Below are 27221 nucleotides of genomic sequence, written 5' to 3'. Positions count from 1 at the left end.
TTTATTTTACACAACATAACAACACAGTACATGTTGCCTTTTTCTGTACAGAGGCTTTCCAGGAACTCGTGACCGACCCAGGGTGTAGTAAACCACAGTCTGTGAAAAGCTTGCAAGGTTTTTATGTTCTTTTTTTGTAATTCTTCGCTTTTAAAAAATATCAATTTCATAACAGGTCCGTTAAAGTCTTTGTCCGTCTGATCCATGTTGTCCCAGTTTGTTTCCACCGTAAGTCGATAAAACGTCCGTACTCCTCAGTGGGTAAGAAAGGCTATGTGTGAAATCACTCAATTCCTTTGTTTGTCCCCCTCTTTCCTCGATCCCTTCTTCGTGGAGCCTTGGTGGGGTCATAGATCCGGTTGTATCATGTGTCAGAGGGTCTGTTAGTGCAAAAGAAGGCACCGACTGCTATTCTCTTGCCACCGCGTGGTCGCACACTTCATGTGCCCGCGTGAACATTGAGATAGGTGCGCTGCTCAGTTCTTGAATTGTGTTATTTATCCTGTGTTGCTTTTTTTTCTATTCGTTCCTATCATATTCCCTTTTCGTGGTATTTTCAGATAAGGTGAGTGTGAATCTGGGTAAGATGTGACGAGCCCATTGTCTTGTTTTCTTTTTGTGCTATAAAGTGGAACCGATGAGACGACTCGAGGACGCTACGAGACAAGGCAAGTGATCCACTCGCTGGATGACCGACTGCGAAACAGTTAGCAAACTGTCTCCAAGTGAAAAAAACAACAACTGTAAAATGCATACAAACAGTCGTGAGGAGTATGAAAAATTATAATAAAAAAAACAGGTTGAAAAATGTCCAACAGTTTGGACGCAGAAGACACTCATCCAGCCGTAACTAACATGAACACACACCAAAAACACACAATCTAAACGGCAAAAACGCGTCTGACACACACACGCCTTAACCTCACTCACGCGTCTATTAACAAATCCAAACGAACACACACACAGACACGCCCACACACACACAAAGTGTCAGACACACTCATACAAAACAATTATGGGTAAACCAAAGTTTATTTCATGTTCCATCTTGTTCCCGTTCAAACTGTGCTTTCTAAGATCCAGTCTGAATCACACCGCCCTTTGTCCGAGTCTCCATCCCCATCTTTAAGGAGCAGCATCCCGCTCATTGATTGGCTCCTTTTGTTACGCACTAGGCGACCCAACTTGGGCGCTCCTCCTCCCTGATGGGAGTTAGGGTTAGAGTGAGTCTTTGAGCCTCCTTCACTGAGAGAATTCCTCCTCCTCGCCCTGCTCCTCCCTCCCTCCTCTACAGGGAGAGTCTGGTACTTGGCGCAGGAGGAAGATGTGGTTGTGGTGGAGGAGGCGCGCGGAGCCCGACGCAGAATGGGTGTCTCTCTGAACCTCATTGAAGGGACGGGGCACGGCGCAGGGAGAGGGCTGGAGAAAGGGAAAGGGACAAAGGGAGGTGGGGTTTGGTTGAGAGAGGTGGAGTTGTTGCGGTTGGTGTTGAGGTTCTCCAGACCGATGGAGGGAGGGAGGAGCACAGAGCAAGCAGTGGAGGAAGAGGAGGAGGAGGAGGAGGCAGGTCGAGGGGAGGCAAGATTTTCAGGGACAGCCGAGGTATTCGAGCAAACCGAGACCGGCTTACTCGGAGCGGGCTTCCGCTTTTGCTTGGGCAGAGAACCAGTGGTGCCGGTTGGCGTCAAGGCGCTAGCTTGAGCTCGATCTTCACCTGCTTTCTCCCGTTCCTCAACTCCTGCAGTCGGGCTTCTGGTCGCCCAAGGCTGGCTGAGAACTGACGTGGCCGTGGAGCAGTCCGGCAGGGAGGAGTCAGACAACTGAGTCACTGTATCTTTGCCTCCGACTCCTTCTCCTGCTGCTCCGCTCCTTTTCTTTGTGCCTCCAGAGAGGTCGTCTAAACCGATTGAGCCGTGTTTTGAGGCGCTGGGAGTCACAGTGCATCCCTGCGACTGCTGCCCGTTGGTCTGTGAGTGGACGTTGGTCATAGACATAGAAACACCTTTTCCACCCTCGCCAGGGTTACACACCTGGGGAAAAACAGACGGGAAAAGAGTAGTTATCATCCTTTCCAGACCGAACTGTTTGCATATTCAGCATTTTTATCAGAGGATGAACAATTCTAGAATTTGATTGTCATTGTGCAGGCACAGCTAAATAACGAGTGTCATTCTAGTATCAAATTGTGCCTGTTAAATAGATTTACTAAGGAAATATACAAATGGAAAGCAATAGGCAACTATACAATGAAAATATTAGAATAAGAAATAGAAGAATTGAAAAAAGTTCTTGTTTTGTTTATAAAGTAGATAGTCAATGATCTCTGACAGACTGAGAGAGAGCAGCATCGCCAACTGCGAAGCTAAAGTCAGTATGTTTACATGTGATAAGAGAATCAAATTCGTATTCATCAGTCCAATAATTCATACAAATTCTTCCTCACTCAGGTTTAAATGTCAACAAACAGTTGTTGAATAATCTACATGATGTGCAGCCAGGGAGCTGGATTAATGTGTATTAAAACAGAATATTGGTTGGAATTAGGTTCTGCTCGTGAAGTGTTTGTTTGTTTAGTAAATCAATCATTGAGAGCATGCAGAAGTGTCTGATTGTAGTTGCCCTGTTGGCATTTTTCACCATGAAAAGTAAACAAACAGGGGCAAAGGAAAACTTTCATGATAACGATAGAGAATCAAAGGGATTTGTTGGGTGCTGTGTTGTATCTTGGTAGTGAACACCCTGCATGGCTTGTGTGTTAACGGCAACACAACAAAGCCAACTGTCTCACATAATGAAAAGCTCCCTCTTCTCGTTCTCTCTCATTTGTGGCCAAAGAGGATTATGAGCGACGCAGAGAGAGAGACCCACCTTGTACCGTATCATCAGGATGATGATGAAAACGAGCACCGAGGCCACTATTATCCCTCCGATGATGATGATCATGGTCCCGCCGAGGAACTGCGACTGCATGAAGTGACACCTCATGTACTCCGTCTCAGTGCTGAACTGCACGCAGCCGACCACTCGCGTGGCGGTCAGGGAGGTGATGATGTCATCGTAGATGGCCAGCACGCAGAGGTCGTACTGGGTCCCTGCTGCCAGGTTGTTGACCAGGAAGTTCTTGCTCGATGGGGGGATCATTCTGTGGAATAAAAAAAAGGGGGAAGGCAGACACAGTTAGGGTTATTGTCTAGACTTATAACGTTGGAAATATGAATTTATATGGCCTGACGTCAAATATTTCAATTCTGGAAATTACCACTGCTTGACTTAACATCCTGAGAAAGTAAAATCTGTCTCACAGCCCATGTGTTATCCCGAAATGTCCTCAAACAACTTACTGCTCATTTTTTTAAGTTGCCCCTGGAGCGAATGTTAAATTTACAACAATCACCAGCATAAAAAACTCAACACAACATGGTACAACCTTTACAGCTGATGTTATCTACTGTAGATGTCAATGTGGTGAATCTTTTAGCAAACGTTTTACTATTTAAACATCAATATTCACTGTCTTTGAGCTCTGCTTTAGTCTCAACCTCCTCCTGAGGGAAATACCTGCCCTCTCCAGCTGCTAAATGTCTCACAATGTCAATCTAGTTGTTGCTAGATGCTAATTGTGTTTGTCTGCTGTTTGTTGCTGAACGGTTAGCCTACAGTGGGGTTGAGTCTGGAAACAACAGTGAGGAGGACAGGGACTGAAGTAAAACGTTAAAGCTTGGAGCCCTCTTACCAAAACAATGAGTTGGAGTTGAAGGTAATATTAATCATTTTATTAAAGCCACTTTAAACAGATCTGTTCCACCCCGTCTCTCCTGATTAATGTCATTTGGGGCACCGACTGGATAAAAGACGATATGTTGTCATAGCAGATATGTTGTACATGATGTGTTTCCTGTTCCTTCTGCGCTACCTTAATAACCAATTTGAGTAAAAAGTTCAACACAACATATATATTTTTTAAAGAGAGAAATATAGAAAAAAATAAACAATACTGAACAGTTAGGTAAGAATTTAATTATTAAAGATTCAACACACTCAGCTCTACTGTGTATTGATGGCTGCTGAGCCCTCAGAAACTGAAACCCCAAAAGTCATCAGCAGGACACGAGTCCAATTACATGATTTATCACTGCGCTGGCCCCTTCCTGCCCAGCGTGCAAACTGTGTTCCAACCAAGTAACAATCTGCTTTATAACATCATCTTTTGGTGTCAGGATCCACAGCAAAACACACAAGGGGGAAATACTTAAATTAATTTAGCCGTACAAAAAGTTTCTTTGTCACTCGGACCTAATGTAAGTTATTCTTCACTGGACACTTGTCACATTGATTAAAGGATTTGCACATTTGTCCTTCAGCTTCCCCAAAACTGCTTGTCAGCTTTCCCGGATTTCCTCTTTAAAATGCTAATGGGTTCCTCATTAGAACCACAGAGGGCGGTTTGTTCACAGTGCGCGGCCTCTCGAGGAGCAGAGGGCTATTTGTGCCCAGGTTAAGCCTCAGGTTTAGGGTTTGAGTTGAGACATGTTGAGGTTTAATGGTTTGTATTAAAAGCGAGGGGATGAATTTAGCTGTAGGTCTTTAGTGTGTCCTCTGTGGCACAAGGCTGCAAGAGTGTCTGTGTGTGTGTGTGTGTGTGAGTGTGAGCATCTATATGACATCATGAATACTAAGAGGGCCAAGCAAACACTGGGTGACCATGAGAGTTCACCCCTATGCTGTTCTTTATGCTTTCATCAGTATGGTGGTAAAGCTTGACTACACACACGCACACATTTACACACACACGATCGCTCACACGCACAGTGACATCGGAGCGTGCAGGTTAATGATCGGGGCGAATGTCACCAGTAATTACAAGCTCACATACAAGCACTTACACATACATACACAGACAGAGATTCATTTCCACATTATTGCCGTGGCCTTTGGCCTCATTTGTGTTCATGATTGTGTGTGTGGTCGTGTGTCACATCAACTAGTAAAGCATTTATATCTTTGTGTTTGTTTTATAACTCCTGCTCTCCATTAGGTTCTCCAACAGAGACCATTGTTCACTGATGCATTAATACTGCATGTGTCTGAGATGTGCATTTATATAAGTGCATGAATATTCATTGGATAGTGGTTCCATTTCTTGAAGTTAAACAATCTCCCTCTTGATTCTCTTATGATTTAGACATTTTGGGACTAAGACCTTAATCACTAGATGCACAGACAGGCAGATGTGGCATTTACGCACATACACACAAGTGATACAATAAATAAAAAAACGAATCTATTAAGCTTGAAAAATACATATTCTGAATGAAGAGCTGTAAATATAAAAAACAAGGGAGATTTGATGATTTGTTATTATCATAAGAAAACAAGTGAAACAGTTGTTATTGAAATGTAAAAAACACTCTGAAGACCTCTGGCTTTACAGTTCCAAGCCTTAGCGAGATAGCTCATACAGCAGCTTAAAGCGCCGCAGTCAGACCTGTGACAACCAAATCTCTCCATTTCCCAGAAAGCCTCTTGTGGCTGCACAGCCCGACAGCTCCTATCTCACTGACATCATCTGATCAACCAACGATCTCAGATTCAAAACCAGATCCTCGGTTTGATAAATGGTCAGAGGGTGACTTATCTTCCGGCTGTTGCTCCACTGAAATATGACATATGAGACCATATGACAGAAACATTCAGGGCTCTGCTCCCCTAATGCTAGCTGGTCTCTGTGGTGATAGGGAAAAATACCCACATAATCTGCATAATGCTGCACTTTCATCGTGTAAAGCCAATTACTGAGTGAATGAATGCAAAAAATGGCCGAACACTAAACTGTTTTAAAAATGAACTACAAGATAAATGTAGCAGGGGGAATGCTGTGCATCACCAGGGGTCAGTCCATCAAATTAACTTTATTAACGAAAGACAAAATGTACAATTTTAAGTTTTGAATGGATTATAATGTGAAACCACTACCAGTGGGAGTTATAAATGTTGTATTTATCTTAAAAAGTGAGAGAATGATCTCAATCCAAAAAGGATTTGACAATATATTATTAGGGGATTGTCCACTGTAACACTCCCTGTAACACTTAAATTGGAAAACTGAATACATTTTTCCAATTTTCTTTTGTTGGAACAATGTAAAATTAAGATTTTGAAGCAATTCTTCCAATTTTCCATTTATGATTTGTTGGGTGGAAAAATAGAAAAGGTAGAAATAGAAAATCTAATTTGTTTCAGGCTATCAGAGAAGACTGATCTAAGTGTCTGACTGCTTGTCCCGCCCAACCAACTTCAATCTGTGTGGCGGGAGTTTTTCTCTACATCCATCCTGTGGGTGACTCTAACTCAAGAGGATGAGAGAGTTTATGCGAATGTTCAGCAAATAGCTTGACTGCCATATGTACAGGACAGTGACTTTACTGTATTATCCAGGAGGAAAAAGCTGAAAATGTTATCCTCTGAAGCTAATGTTAGCCTTTTAAGGCCGGCTATATTCTTGCTATTTCACCAAGCAGTTGACTGATCTTTCTCACACTTCTTCATATTCGTGCAATAAACACCATCAAAGTCGGCAATACTCGACAAGATAAACATTGGACTTTTGTCTACAAAACTCTCCACCATGTTAGTAGCTGTCGGCCCCTGACAAAGTGCCCATTGACTCTGTTGACGACTCCCTGCTGCCTCCTCCAATATGTTTGTATTGCATCTTGCATAAACGTTAATTTCTGAGTACGTACAAAACACTTACCCATGGATAACAAACCAGTAGATTCTATCCCCTTTACATTGATACGTTATCACTCGCTGCTGCAGCTTCCTCTCCTTACGTCAGTGTAAGAACAGACTATATATTCTGTTTCTTAGAATATCCTATAGCTCCAGTATAGTGAAAGTGATAATACAGACAGTATAGTGATTGATTATGTGTGTTTGTTTGTTTACTGCTTAACTATGAATCCACAAGAATAGATGACATGTAACCTGCTTCCAAGAACCCGTCATCTCGCCGCCTCCTCCTGGACCCACTTGGAATGTTTCTAAGTGAAACCCAAGTTAGTAGCTGCTGCTGCTCCCGCCAATGAAACTCTTATTGCATGGTTAGCTTTCACTGTCGATGTGTAAGGCCAAGCTGTCATCATTTATAATTCATAGACACATGGAACAATCATCACACTGACAATGTGTGGCATATCTGGACCCTGTTCCGCTCCACGCTGACTACACAAAGTACATTTTCATGCAAATCTACGTTTTTCTTATTTTTGGGCTCTTGGATATGATTGCTTCTTGACTGTGTGAGCCGTTAGCAGTGTGAACTCATCCAAACTGACTCATTCATTGTGGCAAAATTCTTTGTGTCTGAGCTGGATCTCACTGCCAGTATTTGAAGCCCCACAGTGGGCAGATGATTTCCTTGGCTGAGACTATTACACTAATCTATCTACTCCACTCTGCCAAACCCTCAGCCCAGGGCGCCTGTGTGTGTGTGTGTGTGTGTGTGTGTGTCTCTGGGTTTCATTGTCTGTGTGCATGGTCCTCTATGAGTTTGCGTTTGTGTGCTTATGTCTACATGTGTCCGCAGTACATACTGAGTGTGTGAGCGTTTGTATGTGTGTGTGTGTGTGTGTGTGTGTGTGTGTGTGTGAGTTCCATTACAGTAATCGTCTCCTCCCATGTCAGCCTCCTCTTCCCAGTGGTTGTCACTATGCCTGGCCTCCTGCCCACAGTCATCACTGATACTACACTACAAGCTGCTTAAACCCAACCTCGTATTGTGTGTGCATGTGCACGGATGTGTTGTGTGCACGTGTGATTGTGCGTGTGTTAATCTGCTCCCCTCACTCCAGCCCGGACAAAGCCAGGAGGCCAGTGTGATCTCCATTAGTCGCTCTCAGCTTTTTGTCTCAAGACAAATGATCGCCTGCACGCACAGAACAGTGAACTATGATACCAGATTGTTCTATTCAGGCCATTGCACTTGATTAAATATCGGACAAAGGCTACAGGCCACAAATGTGCATTTTTCCAGGAAGGAAACAAAGGCAATCATGGCAATGATTCAACACACAAGACCAGAGCTTCCAGGTCGACCTGGAGCGCAGCGATAAGGGGCCAGAGCTACTTCTAACTCAGCTGTAGTCGTCAGTCAATGGCTCCCACTCAGCAGAGCCCAGTAGGACCATGTGTAGCACTGGGTGAACAACTTTCAATTTAAATGGATTTCACTGCTCTTGGCTACAAATGCAGGGAAATGTTTTTTTTTTTAAACATTTCACAAGTGGGGTGGAAGTTGTCTGCGTTTGAACGTTTGGTGATCCTTGCTTAATAATCACAGATATTAGAATAATAATAAATATTATGGTTAAAATAATTATACATTTAAAATAAGTAATACTACTGTTCAGTCTGTATAGAAAATATAAAGCAGTGCAATTTCCCCTTTTTGCACTGAAAAGTGTACTTAGAGATGAAACTCAATTGTGGATAAAAACGCAGTAAAGAGTGAAATTGGAGGACAGACAGCTAGCTAATACAATGTTTTTGGTCCAATAACTGTGAATAATTAATGTTAAGTGATCTTTTATGGTGCCAAATGCAATTGTATTTTCCAAATATCTTGAGACACCTCATGTGTAGGCCTAAGCAAGACAGACATTTCCCAATAGAAAGTGCCTGCTAGGACAAGTATGGCAAGCGAACACACTCCATAGCTACAGTTGCATCCAGCAGTTATCTCAGCTTAACATGGGTCTCTCTATCTGAAGCAAAACCCTCCTCGCAGCACCTCTTAAGGTTTTTAAACAGCAAGTAATGACAACACGGTTTTCCAGTGGGCTCTATACTAGACGATTTCTTGGGTTGAGTCGAGCAACTTCCCAGAATACAAATGTAACATTAACGATTGGGTTTTGGAAGTGCTGCTGTGTGAATTTGTCATCCTTTGCACAGAGCCATGTTAAGTGTCACCTGGGATTGCCGTTTTGCAAAGCTAAGCTCACCTACAGCTGACTGAGGCATAATATTATCCATAGAGACAGAAGAGTGGTATTGATCTTCCAATCTAAATCACAACAGAGCAAATAAGCATATTTCTCAAAATTTAAAATTATTCCCCAAAGAGAAACAAAACAAGACTGCCAATATCACAAAATGTGTCATCATTTAAAAATAATAATAATGATAATGTGATTTGATTGAGAGCGCCAGAATAGCCAGAAAATTCACAGCACAACCCTGATCATGAGGCTGTTTGTGTCCCTTAAATGTATCTGTGAAGCTAAAGGAGTAAAGCAAATTCAGTAATCTAAGTAGTACATTATTTCTACCAACTCTTGTGAAAGGTGTTTGAATGGAAAAACACTCCTCTGCAGTTTTGCTCAAACAGTGAAGGGACCAGAATGTGGGTCACAGATATCTAAAAGTAGGTTGTCCAATTATTTCAGAAAATGGTATTCAGTGCTTCTGGCAAAGGGGTCCCATACAAATGCAAATCTAAATCAAATAGCCTGCATCACAGAAAAACTTTGTCAGATACTGCATCAAAATGGCACGAAAAAGCCATATTGAGTTTAAGACCAAAAAAAAAAAATTCTTTCCTTACACTGCACTTAACATCTGTTATTCCCCCCCCCCTCCCACCTGCTTCCTTCAGCTTTTACATAATGCATACGCTAAAGAGCAACATGACATTTTCATTTCATTTTTCATGTTCACTTCATCAGCGATGAAGCAAACACTCGCATATGACAGCACAGCCCTCCGTAAAGCACACCAATGCAATCAAACCAGTGAAAGAACAACTGGTTTCTGAACACAAAGTGAAGAGGATTAATGGTGGCTCAACTTCTGCTCCATTACTGCTGACCTTAAAGCTAATGTGGCTTACACAGCAGATGGCACAACGCCATGCTAATAGGTCTGAGTCTCTGAGGCAGACAGAAAACATTGCACTTGCACACAGCTAGCTTCTTCTCTCTGTGTTACCAAGCATACTGCCCCTGATGCCGGAGCTAACAAGCTTCCACACAGCTTGTAGTAAGAAGCGAAACTGGGGTAGTGGGCGCCATGTTTAAAGTTCACACAAAGTTAGACTCGGGGTGAAAGTTTTGCACTGATAAAGAAAAAGAATAGCTCCCACTGGTGATAATAACTTACCTAGAAGATCAGTATTTCCCATTATTTATCTAGACTCCGACGGCATGCCATATTCCTGCTGGTTTAATAATTTATTAATGTTTTTACACTTGTAATGACACCATAGTGGCTGCATTGTGTGGGTGTGGACAGCGCTATTTGAAGCGTGCTTGCTATTTCCATAAAAGTTTTTACCACATAGTAGCATAGTTTCAGCTGCAGTTGTGTACATATCCCCAAGTAGCATGGAATAAAGTTGTCCCTCTCATGTCAAAATCGGTCTTTCGCACTTTAGTCTGTGTATCTGTCACAGCAGGATCTGAACGCGAGCAGTCGAACCCCCGCTACCACCATAGAATAAATTCGTTGGGCAACACTGATCAGGGTAATTTTTTCACCAAACAGTTTACAGTCATAATATTGTAGTTTCCGGTAGCACACATTGCCACCTCACTGAAATGCCAGAGTTTTGCATAATTATTTAAAAACTTTAATTATCCCCCACCCTTAGATTTGCTTTGCTCATAATCATCCCCGCGCGCTGAATTGGCTGAGGAGGGAAAAAAAGAGAAGCTCTTTTATGTTGAAATATTCCCTGTGAGAACTCTCTTAATTATGAAAACAGAGCACAGAGACATCAGTGCTGTTTGTTTTTAGCCCTTTTCAGGTCACATTAGACTCCCTCAATGTAATGTTGGATTCAATTTGAAGTTATTTACATGTCAAGTGAATATTATGAAGACAGACCTGCTTTCATTTATCTAAAACCCAGGCAGTGTCTGCATCTCCAGCTATGTACTGCTGAATATGGAGCTGGGGAGGATTTGGGTAGCATGCTGGCCATTGTGGTAAAGCAAACATGCAATTAATCATAAAAAAAAGTTTTAATTAGGAGCTCGGAGGGTAAGTCTGAGGTTTTCTAAGGACTAGCAGGGGTACTGGTAAAAAAGCGAGGATGCTCGACCCTCGACGAGCTCTCGTTACTGCTGAGCTCAGTGCAAACACGCGCACCGCCGAGTAGACGTCAAAGTGCCGAGCGGCGAGGCGCTGTCCCAGATGTGGGGAAGACTTCTCAGCACTATCTGGAGCCGGGTGTAGAGCTCCATCTGCCCACCTCAGCTCCATTCCTCCAGTTTAGTTGACTCATCTACATCTATTCTTAATGCTGTGGTTGGCTCCTCCCGTGCGTTCTCACAGTCATTTATTCACTCATCTATTCTAACTCCCTTTCTTTTCTTGCCTTCCTTTAAAATCTAATTTTCCATTTTTCCTCCCATCTCTTTCCTCCCCAATCTTTGTATTGATCTTACAATAACCTTCATTCCTGTCTTTCTTGCAAACTCTGCGATACATTCTTCCCTTCTTTCCCGTTGGTTTTCTTCATGTTCTGTTTGTCTCTGTCTGTCCGTCCTTTCAGTTCCCGCTTCCCTTTGCTGCCTTTTTACTTCCACACTCTCCTCAGAAGCCGCTATGGTAGTTCCCCGCTGTAAGACTTAGCCGCGTTTAAAACCCAATAGACTGCTTGTAACCATAACACTCTTACATTAGGCCCGCGATATGTTTATGGTGCCATAAAATCAGAATTGGAACATTGCAGCATGATAAAGGCAGAGGTTCTTTCACGCCTTAAGCACAGCTGAGCTAGGTGTTTTACCTGCAGGGACCATTGGTTGTGTGTGAGAGGGTGGCTTTTGTTTTAAGGACTGGATTCATCCCCAGCCCCCACCACGTGTAGCCTCATAAAAAATAAGCTTGCCAGACAATTTGCTTGATGTGTAGTTTTTTGGGCAAATGGCCACCAGTGGCTGTAGCTCGATGGGTGAGCTGGAGTGGAAAACAACTGCTGAAAGAACACGGCGGAAAAAAGGAATAAAACACAACAACAGGCGGAGCAGACGAGGGCTGGAGGATGGAGGATGGAGGATGGAGGGCGGATGGGGTTCTGCGTGCGAGCTCTCATGTAACTTAGTAAATGTCAGAGGAGAGTTTGTGTCCTGAGAAAGAGTCTGAGATTCTGCACACAGCATTTTGTAGCTCTGATGTCTGCAGGCCTGTTGTGGGGGAACTTTATTCTTCTATATATTCTTAAAGGATGAAAAGCCGTGTTTTTCAGTATTCTATTGATTTAGCTTGATTGGTTTGTCTTTTAGTTACACTGTCAACTTCCACAATCTTTATGTAGCAGCTCACTCATCATAGAGCTGTTTACATTGACACCAATATTCAGATCATAACCTGATTATGGTCTGAATACGACACTGTCATATAAACAGCATTTTTCTTAACCTGAATAAGGTCATCATTACAGAGCAGTTGCCAACGCATTCCCTGAGTTAGTGAACATAAACCCACTAAGAAAGGCAATGTCTCCATTCCTGTTGCCATTAAAGGAGTTTTCCTTATCTTTTGGTTCAACCCCCCGGCTGAACTCAGTGGCAATGATTTCAGATGGCTTAGAGCAGGGGTGTCAAAACTACGGCCCGCGGGCCATCTGCGGCCCACCATCCATTTTTAGTTGACCCGCCTCAATAAAAATTAAACACAAAAAAAACCTAACAATTTAATAGCACTTAAATATAGCACTTTGTAGTTTTGCTTTATTTTTGATGAAATTGTACTTTCTTGATTCTTGTTGTTCTGGGTTTGTACCCTTGAATGTACTTATTGTAAGTCGCTTTGGATAAAAGCGACTTACAATAAGTACATTCAAGGGTACAAACGATGATGACATGAGACACAATCAGAGTAGGATCAGTAAAGACTTTTGGTGTTCATACAATCATAGTGAATGATGGTCTATCTATCTATCTATCTATCTATCTGTCTATCGATCATCATCATCCTGTGTTGGCCTTATAACATATATAGGTGCAAATATGTACATTTGTATATGTCACAGTTCAAGGTATTTGTTTCAGTAGGTGTGCAAAAAAGGCTTTTAAACACAATTAAGAGCAGTGGGTCATGTTGACTCTCACAGGAGTGAAGATGAGCGTTCATCCCTGACGGAACAGAAAATAACAAAAATAAATACATTTTGCAACATGCCTCATTATCTATGAAATCAGGTTGCTTCCCTCTGCAGTGAAATAGAGGAGAGCTATTCATGCTTCTCAAACCTCACAGACCTGCAAGCCACCATGAGGATTCTGTTCCACAATAGAAGGAACAATCCAACCAAAATGCTGGCACCTAATTAAAGACGTCCTATTAATCCAAAAACAATAAAACATGCCAATATCATGTCAAATCTAATACATTTTAATTAAAAAAAAATGTTAACCCTCAAACTTGCTCTCTCTGTTCAAGGCTTATATATTTTTAATAGGCTTTTTAACCATCATTATTGTCTGTCTCAAAATAATAGATCTGTTCATCTCGTAATTGGGGAATTCATATTTTCTATGATCCCACAATGGCTCGCAATCATCGGAACCCTTAATTATCTCCTCTTCATGTGAAATAGAGCACTTTTCCACTCTTTTTGTCGGTTTTATGAACGTCGACATTAGTGCTCGCCGTGAGTTCACTGTCCTCATCGACTACGGCTGTGAATTGTTCAATAAACCCAGCGAGGTGTAAAGGCCAAAGATTGCTGTGGTAGGTCGTGTGGAAAAGCCCGGCACATTATGTCAGTGACATCAGCCCTACCTTGACCTGACTCAATTTAGTTCCTTATAGCTTCAATTTAGGAAGGTTAATAAAAAAGGTTTCACTTTACAGGAAAAAAGACAAACTATATTGGACTTAATGAGTAGACGTAGCAGAGAATTAGCATGCTAGAGGTAAATTAGTTTTATTAAAAACTTCAATGGATCCAAATGCTGGAAAGATACACTGCAGGTTTTATAATGATTTCTGGCAATCAAAAACAAGATATTTAATGAATATCTGAAATATTAAATTATGAAATATAATTATTTCAAAGTTATAGCGAAGGAACACTCAGCCATGCATGAAATTACACAGGAAATTAATATGGGCCAATTTTGACCCATGTTGTGCATTAGAAGACAAGTGCTCAAAAAGGATTTTTATTCAAAAAGTAAGAAAGGAAAAAAATGTAATAAGGATTTGTGAATCCTTAAAAACGGTAAATATGAAATAATGACATGTCTATGAATAATACAAAAAAATCATGCTTTAAAAAAATGGTAATGTTGAGCTTGACATGCATTAAACAACGTGATCTAGGCTTTTTTAAAGCATAATACAAGTGTCCCAGACTATAAAGTGATCCGTCCCAGATTTTTAAAAAGATCTAACAGCTGTGCCATGTGTCTTATAAATATGACATGGCAATGTTTTCTTCTGGTGTGGTAAGAAAACATGTTAAGGAGTACCGAAATGTATAGGGCCTGATCTACTATAGGTCTGCATATGTAATAACATGTGCAAACTTGATTTCACCCGATGGAAACGGTGCGCACTGAGGACTGCGTGAAGAATAACAGCCGCTGTCCATTTGCTACGTTTGCCCAGAGGAGTAGATGGGGAAGACGGAGAGAACAGTTCTTTTCTGCTCCTGTAAACACGTTCTGGATTGACAGAAGCAAAAATAATCCATCTCTTGCCATGGCCCTAATGGCCATCAGCCTGTCGAGCCTGAGCGCTGGTGCCACAGAGGACAAAGCTCTCACCTCCTGCGCAGTATTGGTCACACGCATTTCTTCCACCCCCCCCCTCCTCCCCCTGTTTAATTTGCCGCTGGTTTCATGTGAGCAATTTCTTTTTCGTTCTTCTTCTCATGTCCTGCCCTCTTCTCTCGATTTAATCATTTTTGGTTTTATCCACAGCATTTACTTTCTCGCAGATACTCTCCCATATCGAGTTTCTTTTAAGTTTTGATAAGATTTCTTTGCTGTAGCTCAACAACAGGTTTGTTTGCCTCTTCCACTACGACAAGAAGCTCATTGACTAGCTGACTAGAGAACAGCCTAGGTTTAATATTTATTGTTTCACCAACTCACAATAACTAAGAGCAGAGTACAAAATTCACTTACTGCAGCTTGATAAGATTGTATTAAATATGCATGATATAATTAAAACTGGCTCCCTGAAAATGGCACTTTGTCAAAATGCAATTTAGATATAAAGATGATTGATGCATCAGTGTTTTTAGGAAATCTTTTTTTAGGCTCATCATTACTTTAAGAACTTTTTTCGATTCTGAAGAAAACCTGAGCTGCAGTGAGCCTGCTGCTCTGCAGGGGTTTTACTCCTGTGAGCGACAGGCCTCCCTCCGGAATAGAAATATAATACTGGAGCTGGAGGAGTGACATTAACACAGCGGAACTGTGTTCCTGTCTGTCTCCAGTGTCCTCGAGAAGGACACTGAATCCCTGTCAGCTCCGCAAGTGCTTTTCTGCAGCTGACCCTGACCTCCCTGTGGAAGCAGCCATGGGAGGGGTTTCCCTGCGAGGGATCAATACACAATCAGGCGCAACAACATTCCAGAAGTGCAGCAAGTACGTCCTGAACAGGAAGGATGTGTCTGTGTGCGCATTAAACTATCAATCAGGTTTTCAGCAGTTTAAGCAGAGAGTTTGGAGGAAACGTACCGAACCTCCTCCTCCGCCCAACAACATCATGTCGAGCAGGTGCAGAGTTAAGGGCACAAATGTCGATGTGCCGCAAATCAATTATCTCTCACTGAAGCTGAAAAGTAAAAGTTGTGTCTGTGACAACAAGATCAGTCTTCCCGTCTGTCATCCGCTTTTCCTCCCACTCGTGCTTTGCCACCTCCGTCATTCCCTTTACGTTTTCCACTCCTCTTCTCCCTTCATCCCTCTTTTCTATTATCCTTTCTCCCTCCCTGCCCCTCTTCTTTGTCTTCCCTGTGTTTGGGTAATGAAAAGAAAAAAAGCACAATCAATGGGCGGCTGTTGTGTGCCAGGAGAGGTGTCGAATGGAAATCAATTGGGTATCTAAAGACAAGAAAGCTGCAAAACAACACGGAGACACACAAACGACTTCACCACTTAAAGAAAGGGGAGGATGGCAGAGCTGGAGGAAGAGAGGGAGGGTGAAAAGACAGGAAGAAAGAGAGAAAGACGCTGATTGATGTGTGGTGGGTGGTGAAAGCCTCTCTAATCACATCTCCTCCGTGTGCCCTCCGCAGGAAGCTGCTTTTTTTTCTATGCTTTCTAACTAAATACTTTGCGTAGTGTTTTAAAGTCTGACAAACGTGGCGTTTTGTGGAGTGAAAATCAGTCAAACACACATAGGCTTGAGGGTGCTTTGTGAATGAACGAGGGCGCAAAAGAAAGAGATGGATGGATGTGATCTACGATGTTACCTTGATGAGAAGAATGTCGGCTACAGCCCTATCGGCGCCGTCTCTCAGCGATGCCTCCTCTGAACAGGGTTAAGTGCTGATGAATTATGAACAGAGATTAGGAATAATACGGAAGGCGGATAATACCATCAGACTCTTATGTGGCTGATCTCTGTGTGTTAATTATAGGCACGGAAGATAAAGACTGCAAGAGATTAAAGATTATAATTCATAGCTTGCAGTTAAATAAATAAAAAAGAACCAGCCTTCGGAGATGAATTCTATAACAGCCACTGGCCTTATCAACAAGGCCCGGGACCCCCACCTGACTCCGACTTTTATTCCACCCCCACACCTCAAGGATGTGTTAAATTAACACATTATATTATATTATACTGCATTACATTGCATGTTGCAATCTGACACTGTTCACTGTTTTGCATTTCCCTTTTTACTTCACTTTTTATATCTTTTGTCTTTTATATATTTTCAATTAGACATGTTTATGTCAAAATTTTACTTTGTATAAATATTAGAAAAAGTGAGTAAATAAGAAGTAAATAGTGAGTAAATATATATTGTCTCTTTTTAGTGCTTTTCTTATGTGTGTTGTATTTATTGTGTTTTTATGTTCTATGTTCATTGTATGCACCAATAACCCGAGCAAATTCCTGGTAGGTGTAAACCTACTTGGCAATAAATACTTTCTGATTCTGATTCTGATTGTGAATAGTCATCGTTGTGACCCTGAGACGGTCAGTCTCTATGCTCTGCCAGCTCTCGATGATGACGATGATGATGATGATGATGATGATGATGATGATGATGATGATGATGATGATGCGTACCGATGCAGTATGCTTGGGGGATTAGCGGCGCTATGAAAGGCAGATAATACAGGCCGATTTCCCTACGAAGGCTCTTTGTGTTTGTTAACTCCCCCCATTTCGCCGGAGCAAATATTTAGCTCAAATAACAATCATCCCCAGCGAGATCCATCTTATCGCTGTTATCTTGAGCAAATGGCAAAAGTCAAGAAAGACGTGCGGCGCCCTCCTTGTCAACACCGTCCCTGTGAGTCAGCAGGGGGGGGGGGGGGGGGGGGGGGACGTCTTCTCTTCCATCAACAATTTTCGCACGTCTCTGCGAGTCTTCCTCCCTGTTTCATCCTCATGTTGTTCGACTGTGAACTGATGTGTCAGAGACTTTGACATGACGTCTGCACCTATGCTCTAATGAGACAATGCGCAGTCTTCAGCTTCACCAGGATGACAAGAAGAAAGTGTTTATAAGGGTACGCTAATGAATAATTCCCACTTCATTATTTCCTAGCTCTTTGTGTTAGAATCTGCTCTTTTGATTTACCCTGTGGTGTAACACTTTTTTTTTGAATTTATAGACTTCATTTCAGCATCTTGCCTGAGGACACTTCGGCATGCTGAATGGGGACGAACCGCCCACCTTCTGGTTAAAGGACAATTCTATTACCCGTAGGCGGGAACAGTTGTTAGGCAGTGTATCTCAGGGCCGACACACAGAGACAACCTGTTCAAGGTGTAACCCACCTCTCAACCAATGTCGACTGGGATTGGCCCTAGATTGGATAATGGATGGACCCTGAGATTTTAACTTTGAAATGATTTACTGGCTGTATGCCTTCATCTAACTGTTAGCAGGATTTCACCAAAATGTCTTGACAGATTCTACGGAAACTTGGTGGAAGGGTGCGGGATGGGCCAAGAGAGAATCCATTCATGTTTGGGGCAGATTCAATAAAATAGTTAGGTGTAAAATTTTTACTTTTTACTTTCTTTAATATTGCAAGAGAGGGCATCAGCGAAGCAGAGGTGTTTGCTCTCCGTGGGCCCTTCTAGTTCAGTAGGCATTCTGTTCTGTTTACCCCATCTAGTTAAGTGCTTCTGTTCTGCTCACTGGTCATTCCTCCTGTCTCTCCTTTGTTCTTCTGGAGATATGGATCTCTTACCTGCCAGCCGGCCTACTAAAGACTGTAAACCTATTTTCTTATCTAGTCTGTGGTCTGCAATTTTGGTCCTGTTTGCTCCATTAAGTAACAGCTTAAATATGTTGACTTGCCTTTTCTTTTCAGTATGTTGCCACTGTTATTTCCAGTTGTAAAGGCTTGGTGCATGCTGTCCTTTTTGTATGTATTTCGTTTGTAGGATCGGAGGATTTGTAGTGTCCTCGTAGAGTTCTGGTAGTACCTGTGTAGTCCCTGTGTATCACTCATGTGGTGCCCTGGTTGTGAACTTGAGGCCTGCTTGTTGATCCCTCCTATCACTGCTGTTAGCCTGTGTTAAGTTTCTAATACCTGTGATCAGATTTTCCATCAGGATCATTAAAGATACATTTAATCTACTGTAATCTAATCTGCAGAGCTCAGACTTGGGTAATCGTCCACCTCCGCACGGTGCATCAGTCTGACCATGACACGGTGGTTCTGTCAGTATTACCTGTACACCAGCGAGTCGTCCTGGCTTCCATTGTACTGGATCTGGAACATCCTGATGCCCGGAATATTCCTCTGGAAGTTGAACTTTATCAGCGCTGTCGACGACGTGGCCTCGGCCGTCACCACCCGCTTGTCCACCCCGCCCTTCACGTCGCCCGTCACGTTGCTCCCGTTGGCCCCGCCCCGGCTCGACGTGGAAATGTCCGAAGATCCTGGGTCAGGTTCCTGGATGTTGTTGGTGTTGTTGGAGATATGAGGGAGTTTGATTATGACCAGGTCGACCGTTTGGTGGGCCTCACCCGCGGGGTTAGAGGAGATGCAGGTGAAGGAGCCGGTGTCTTTCACAGTGCTGATGACGATGTCCAGGGTCCCGTTGGAGTACACCAACGTTCTGGAGGAGTTCGACACCAGCTTGCCCTCTGGAGAGATCCAGTGGATGGCTGGCTCCGGATCGCCTCTTGCCTTACACCTTTTAAGGATGAAAACCAGTGGAGTGGAACTTATTAGAAACATGACAGAATGGGGTCAACTGTAGGGTAAATGCTGGATGGTGGTTTCTGGAATCCCTCACATTCTTTGCCTCTCAGGCCTAAAGTGTAAAGAAAAACTGAACTGTGTCGACACAGCACATATTCTGTGTTATAATGCACTGCAGCAAAGCTGTCAAAATACATTGTAACAAAGTATTTGTTTTATTAATCAGTCATGAGTAAAATGTACAGTTGTATGTAGATCTTGGCAAGATATTACAAAAGATAATATTTACAGATAATAAGATGAGGTTTTAATATTGTATTTGAGAATTCAAGAATATTTTTTGAAAGGAATGTATTTGAGTGAGTGAGTGACTTTCAAATAAATTTGACAAATCATTAAGATTGGCTGAATGCCTAATTTGATTATTATGCAGTAAAATAAACCAAGGACACATGTGACTCAGTCATAAATATTAACACAGTCCATTTAGTTCATTGTGCAAAAAGGAACTATTGTCGTGTTGGTTAAATATTGAGGGTTAGGTTAATTCTAACAACGATCCTCTGTAGGTGTCTGAGTGAATTCAAATGGCTGCAGTAATTTATCATTTTGAAGCCATTCAATTATAAGTCTATTGGGCAGAAATGTCGAGGTAATTTCCTGTAGCAACAGTCAGGTATAAATAAGCAAAACAGATTACACGCTGAGGAAAATGTAGGAAATGTTGTAGTTGTCCCAGTTGCTGCGGGGTCACATTGTACTTCGGCTATGCACACGAGCTACAGAGCCTGTCCATATATTTTCAGAGGTATTACCTTCTACCCAGTCAGGAAAGGCTGAATATGCAAATAATCAGTCATTTAAAAAAAAAAAAATCTGCATTAAGAAATCATTCTCAAGACGTCCTTGTCTTCTGCAGTTCTCTGCATTTTAATGTTGAAGATTAAAGAGATACAGTGACTCTCCCTATAAAGAGGACACAATAAGAGACAGAGTAAAGTCCTCCCATTGATTTTCTTTGCCCTCTTTTTCTCATTTTCATCACAACTCCATATTTGAAAACATAACATGTGTCATGATTGGAAGCATGCAACTAATATATATGCAAATGGCGCTGTCTTCTTCTCTCAGCCCTGTTGTTGTTTGGTCCTCTTGTGCTACATTTAATTTGAATGTAATGCCCTTGTTTTGTGGTTCACTGAACAGACAACTTTTCATAAATTCTTCAGCAGCAATAACCAAAATGGACAACAACATGAATTAAAAGAGAAATTCATTCTGTGTGTGTGTATGTATGTGAGTGCCGAAGTGGTTGTAGGAATGAAGTATTAATACTGATACCTTAGTGCGACTCGCTGCCCTTCGAGCACCCTCATCTCGTGGGAGAATCTGGTGATGAGGGGGGGCTCACACAGGAACTCCTCCTCGGGGACGGACCAGAAGTATCGACCGGCGAGCTGCTGCGGTGAGGCGCACGTCTCCAGGTCGTCCTCCCTGTTCAACCTCCTCAGCCACAGAAGCTCACAGTTGCAGTGGAGAGGGTTCCCGCCGAATGACAGCGCGAAGGCAGTGGGCGTCATGAACCCCGACGTGGCCAGGACCTGGTCGTGTAAAAACTTTAGTTGTCAAAGAAAGAGTACATTTTCCATTAAGTTATTTCAAATTCCCACCTTTGCTGTGGAACCCTAACCCAAATGATGGATAAGTGGCTTCAGGACCATCAACATTTAGAGAGTGTTGTCCCTCCTATCATTCCCCCCACTGGCTGCCATTCATCTTATCGGCGAGTTGCATTTGTGCTCTCTGCAGTTTGTTGTTTTTCTATCATCATTTCAAAGCTGTGTTGCTTTTGAATAATTTGTGTAGAGTAGCTTACCTGTGCTCGTTGGAAAAGGGGGTCCGGGGGAAGCTTCTGCAGTTTGTTTGAGGTGACGTCCAGCCGGTTGAGTTTCTGTAGCAGCGAGAAGGTTCCCTCAGGAATATAGTCCAGCATGTTGTGGTCTAAGCTCAGCGTGTGGAGGCTCGTCATTCTCTGTTGGAAAGAGAGAAAGACAAAGGTTTGTGTTGTTAAAGATGTTATAAAGTTTGTGTCTTTTCTCTCCCTTAGTTTGTGCTTTCCGCTCCGTCTTCAGATAACTAGCTGCCACTCAGATTCATCCATCCATTATCTACACCGCCTATCCTTCAAGTGGCATCAGCCCATCACAGAAAACAAACTCTAATTTTCACTTATTATTATACTTATAACAATCGGTCTGACAGTGCTTGAATAGAACAGTTACGTAACTTTCTCTCTCCACTCCCACAGCCATGAAAATGTAAAATGAGAGCTTTCATTTAACATGCTCATATATTCGGTGAACAGGGAACCGAATGTATCCTCTGCAAATGCTGAACAACATTTTACAGCATCACAAATTAATAGATTTAAATTTCAGGTAACAAAATTGTTGCAGTTTTAGCCCCAAACCTCTGGCAATCCCTAGCACAACATCTGAACATGATGTGAAACAGAGGGTGAGAAGCCTCATAGAAACTCGCTTGAAACATTAAAAATCTATAAAAAAATAACAAATTACATGAAAATGGTGACAAACGTGTTTCGGTCATATCCAGTTTCCAAGGCATTATTCACAATATAAAAGGTAATGGTTTTTATTTCATGTGTCTGCTTCACAGGCTGAGAAACAAAAGTTTGAGTGAAACCCCCAGGATTGAGAAGATGGTTCTCAGACTGTGCTTGGATTAATAAATTCTTGCTTATTGTGGGAACTGTTTCTCTCTTTAATATTATAAGATATCGACCTTGAGAAAATGTACGTTATGATTTGGTGCTATACACATGATCTTTGTCTGAAAAACATGTTTCCCCGATCTACAGTGGCGGTATAAATGTAAAACTACATTAAGTTACAGTAGTAATTCGTTTTTTTTAACGCATGCGCAGAAGGACCTTCCAATATACCCACAATTCCACCCACTCTGCACTAGTCGCCGCTCGAATGCAGTCAGACGGCAGCTGCTGTTCAAACAAACAAACTGGATGGGAAGATCATGTTCCAAAAAAACAAAGAGGGAACATTCAATAAAACCAAGGTGATATGTACACTCTGCTGGAAGACGTTATCGTTTCACAGTAGTAATACCAGCCTAAAGTACCACCGCAACTCGAAGCATGCGTGGGGCGTTCAATGTGCCAAACCAGCTTCACTCGCAGGACACATTGGGCAAAAGAAGCGGTCAGCTTTACTGTCAGAGAATGTGGACAAGTTACTTTGCCTCACCAACCGGCTAAAGAACGACTAGCTAAGAGGACTTTGAGAGGCATTCAATTGTGTCATGGTTTGGTTAATGGTTGTTTGACAAAAAATAAACTTAAAAAAAGTTTTATTCAACCATACAATGGCTAAGAAGCCCGAATTCTGTTTAGGATGGAGATTATATTAATGTTCCATATAGAATATCAAAGAGAACTGCTAAAGAACTGCTGAGTTGCAGCACAATTGTTTTGTTTATTTATGAATATAAAAAGAAAACATTTTAAAGGGGTTCAAAAAGGGGGACCAGAGAGTGTGTACCAATTACCGGGGTATCACACTTCTCAGCCTCCCTGGTAAAGTCTACTCCAAGGTGCTGGAAAGGAGGGTTCAGCCGATCGTCGAACCTCAGATTGAAGAGGAACAATGCGGTTTTCGCCCCGGACGTGGAACTACGGACCAGCTCTTCACTCTCGCAAGGATCCTGGAGGGGGCCTGGGAGTATGCCCATCCGGTCCACTTGTGTTTTGTGGATCTGGAGAAGGCGTATGACCGGGTCCCCCGGGAGAAACTGTGGGAGGTGCTGCGGGAGTATGGGGTAAGGGGGTCTCTCCTCAGGGCCATCCAATCTCTGTACTCCCAAAGCGAGAGCTGTGTTCGGGTCCTCGGCCGCCTCCCTTGGGAGGTTTTCCAGGCACGTCCAGTGGGGAGGAGACCTCGGGGAAGACCCAGGACTAGGTGGAGAGATTATATCTCAACACTGGCCTGGGAACGCCTCGGGATCCCCCCGTCAGAGCTGGTCAATGTGGCCCAGGAAAGGGAAGTCTGGGGCCCCCTGCTTGAGCTGCTCCCCCCGCGACCCGACCCCGGATAAGCGGATGACGATGAGTGAGTGATGAGTGAACATTTTAAATGTATATATCCGTCTTTTGTCGTAACATTTTTGTTTTCACAAGAATATACCGAGAACATCGGTAATGTGATTAATCATGATTAACACACATGAAACCTGTGATTAATTTGACTAAACATTTTAATCATTTCACAGCCCTAGTTATTATTAACATGTCTGACTGTGGGTGGAAACTTTCAGTGTTAGAGCAGCCTCTATTCTTTTTCAGATTGCAGAATACTTCGGGATGATAAACCACAGAGGCTGTGACATTTAGATCACATAAAAATTGTCTGTTGACCCACAAGGAACGCTAATAACATTTTAACTGTCAGCCATGAAAAAACATAGGAATGAAAGAATCTCAAGTGAAACAATCAATATCAAAGTGCATGCACTCTTATTGAATTATCTATTAATGGCCTCTGTTCTGTCCAAAAGCCTATAAAAACTTTTTTCTATTTTATTTCCAAAAAATGGCCCAAAAGGTTTTATGGCCTTTTTTTTATGGTGCTTGGGATTGGCTCATTACAAAGCCCTCCAGATATAAACATGATTGAAAGGGATGCTGCAGATTAAAGGGATCCTGACCTGGATGGCTTCCCAAGGAATAGAGTCCAGATTATTGTAGCTCAGGTCCAGTTCCTCCAGCGCCAGCAGGTCGTTGAACGCTCCCTGGTGGATCAGCACCAGCTGGTTGTTGTTCAGAATCAGGTGGTGCAGCTTCGACATCCCGCTGAACGTGTCGTTGCCGATCCTCGTCAGGCGGTTACTGGAAGAGGTCAGAGAAATTGAAACTTTTTTAGAACCTGCAGGTCTCTGCAGCTATGGAGATAAAGTAGAATGAGCCTGTGCTCAGTCAAACCTGTTGAGGTGTAGGGCTCTGAGGTTTTCCAGATCAGCAAAGGCATGAGGTGTGATGAAGGAGATGGTGTTTCTGGATAATGTGAGGTCGACCAGTCGTGTCATGTTGGCAAAGTCTTTCCTCTTCACACTAATGACATGGAGAGAACAGTTTAATCAGCAAAAGGACCGACACAGTGTTTATCAATAGTTATATTTCCTACGTTTACAGAAACTCATTAACAAAATAAAAACAGAAAAATAAGAAAGTGTTAAAAACATTATAAAGGGCTCATAAGTGCGGGCAAGTTTAAGATCTAGTTAAAGGCTGAAGTATAGAAACATGTTTTAAGTTTTTTTTTGAGGCATTTACTGAAATAGCTTCTCTGATTTATAGATGCAGTCTGTTCCATAACTTTGGAGCATAGTTGCATCTCTCATAGACTTGCTGCAGATGATCTCAGTGGTCTCAAGGGAAAATAGTTAGTTGACTAGAGAGCCTTGCATGTGAGCTTGAGAACCTTCAAGTCACCTAATACTAATGTGGTCTCTCAGCTTGGTTCTGGTGAACAGCCGAACAGCCGAGTTCTCAATGAGCTGGAGTCTCTCTATTTTTTTTTTGAGAGGCCTGCAAAGAGTGCACTACAGTAATCCAGTCAGCTAGAACTGAAATCATGACTCAGCTTTTCAGCATCTGTCTGATTTATAAATGGCCGAACCTTTGCTATGTTTCTACTGTGGAGAAATTTGGTTATGATCACCTTGTTAATGTGGGCCTTGAAACTCAGATCAGAGTCTAAGATAACACCTAGACTTGTCCATTCTGTGTAAATCCAAGGAGTTAGCTGAACAAAATTATTTTTCCAGCATTTGTCTATTTGAATTAATCATTAATCTTGAGGGAATCATTGCTCATCTATGTATTTTTGCTGAAATACATTTGGCTCAGAAGCAATGTGCAGTTGTGTATCATCTGTGTAACCATGGAAACAGACATTGTGCCCTCTGATGAGATCACCCAGTGGCAGAGTGTACACTGAGAATAATAACGGGCCAAGGCAGCCCCCCTGTGCGATCCCCAAAAACAGCTTTGTCCCACACGTGATCTCCAACGCTGACATAGAACTTCCTCCCTTTAATGAACCTGCATGAACAACAGTGAGCCGTTTGTACAGGGGATGGACCACTGGGAGTTGAGAGGGATGAAAAGGGATGGTTGCTCAGTTTCGGCATGAAAGTCGGGGAACGTTCATTCTCTTTGGCTCAGTTGAGGTCAGTATCGTGTTGTCCTGTTTGCTAATGACTGTGGGTGCTTAGGCAAACAGTTTGAGATCAGTGGCGCAGCCTGACAATACCCGTGCATGAACATGGGCGATGGAGCTCCTGCAGGAACCGTGGAGGGACGGGTGTAGTTGTTTTCTGTCTTTAGTGATGCCAGGGTCATATTATGGGTGAACCATTTCCACAACTATTCTTTTTGAGCCTCCTGCTTCATGTTACATGTTCACGTTAATAGTGTTCACATACACAGCCGACTTGAAGGAGATCTTCAGGGGAGAAAGTCTTTCAACATTCTAAATAGAAATTCATTCAAAAACAGAAGTCGCATTTGCTATTCCTATTTTAACTGTGCAGCTCATTCAATATGTGTGAGCGTGAATGTCTCTCTCCGAAGACTACGATCCCGAAACTGCCACGCCATCAGGACACAGCCTTGAGCCGCTCCAATGACGAATCAAGTGTAACATGCTCTGCAGCCTTGAAGAATGTGCTTCTTTTCTTTCTGAACCCTCAAATGAGTTTCATTTCTCTCCGGTGCCAGAGGATAAGGACCCTGCGTGATGTTGCACTGTCCAAATACTCTAAGATTTATTTGTGCGCAGAAACTTGTCATCCGCTAACTTCACAGATCAGACGCTGAAGCTGAGCATGTGCGTGAAGTATTCATTAACACATTAAAGAAAAACTGTGCACACATCAAAACATGTTCTTCATCTTTCACTTGGACAAGGTTCAATGTCTTAGTAGAGACTTTCTGACGACTTTCATTTAACCAACTATTTATTCTGTTTAAGTTTTAGAGATTTATTCCCACAGATGTCAGAATTTAGTCAGACAGGAAAAAGAGGGACCAATCTCCTGGATGTACAGCTCCAGAAAAACCTGAGCAGGATAAACACAGCACTTTTAAGCCATTTTCAGAAATGTAAGACTTTAATAACGTTAACAAAAGCAGCAGTTCTGGTGGCAGCAGTAGACTTTGTAGCAAGTATCAATAGATTTGAATTTTAACTTGCTCTCCCAGCAGAAGTAATGTCTTCGTACCTTGTACTGCGATTAGAACTGAATAGCATTAGCAGGTGACTCAAACCTGGAAATCTGCATTATTGTTTTTCAAAAGTCTCCATTTATTTTTCATCCAGATTAAAATGTGAAATTGAGAGACAATGGGTCCAGCACTTTTTCCTGATGTTCTCTTTTAGTGGCCAGGAATTACTTGACCTATCAAATGTAATGTTTTAAAACGAAAAGGCATTACGTGGATAGCCTCACTATCAGAAATCAGAATCGGGTGTTAACTGAAACCGAACCTGCAGAGGTTGAAAAACGTTAAAATGATGTGGTTTTGAGTGTGTCACGTTTGTTGCTGTCACCTGGTGACAAAGTTGTCAGCCAGCCGGAGTTCCACCGTGTGCCTATCAACGTTGGGCGGTACAAACAGGAGGCCTTTCTTGGCACACAGGGTTGCCAGGTTGGGCGACAGGATCTGACACACGCAGCGCTTCGGGCAGACCTGGGCTCGCACCGCCATGGCAACCGTCAGCATCACACACAGCAACAGCCTCTCCATGGTTACCACCCCAC

At 42.5% G+C, this 27221-nt stretch overlaps 1 protein-coding gene across 1 annotated transcript; it reads right to left on the bottom strand.

Moving 5' to 3' along the window:
- Nucleotides 1-27221, bottom strand: lrfn5a (leucine rich repeat and fibronectin type III domain containing 5a). Its single transcript, XM_062396519.1, has 8 exons — nt 27011-27221; nt 24379-24507; nt 24105-24285; nt 21241-21396; nt 20706-20965; nt 18889-19356; nt 2869-3142; nt 1-2030 (listed from the first exon to the last, which is right to left on the bottom strand). The coding sequence occupies exons 1-8, from the start codon at nt 27205-27207 to the stop codon at nt 1059-1061; spliced, it is 2637 nt and encodes an 878-aa protein (XP_062252503.1). The 5' UTR covers nt 27208-27221; the 3' UTR covers nt 1-1058.

Source organism: Platichthys flesus, chromosome 10, assembly GCF_949316205.1.
Source record: "Platichthys flesus chromosome 10, fPlaFle2.1, whole genome shotgun sequence".
NCBI lineage: Eukaryota > Metazoa > Chordata > Actinopteri > Pleuronectiformes > Pleuronectidae > Platichthys > Platichthys flesus.
The sequence above is the reverse complement of the archived record's forward strand: the minus strand, read 5'-3'. Positions and strand labels throughout refer to the sequence as shown.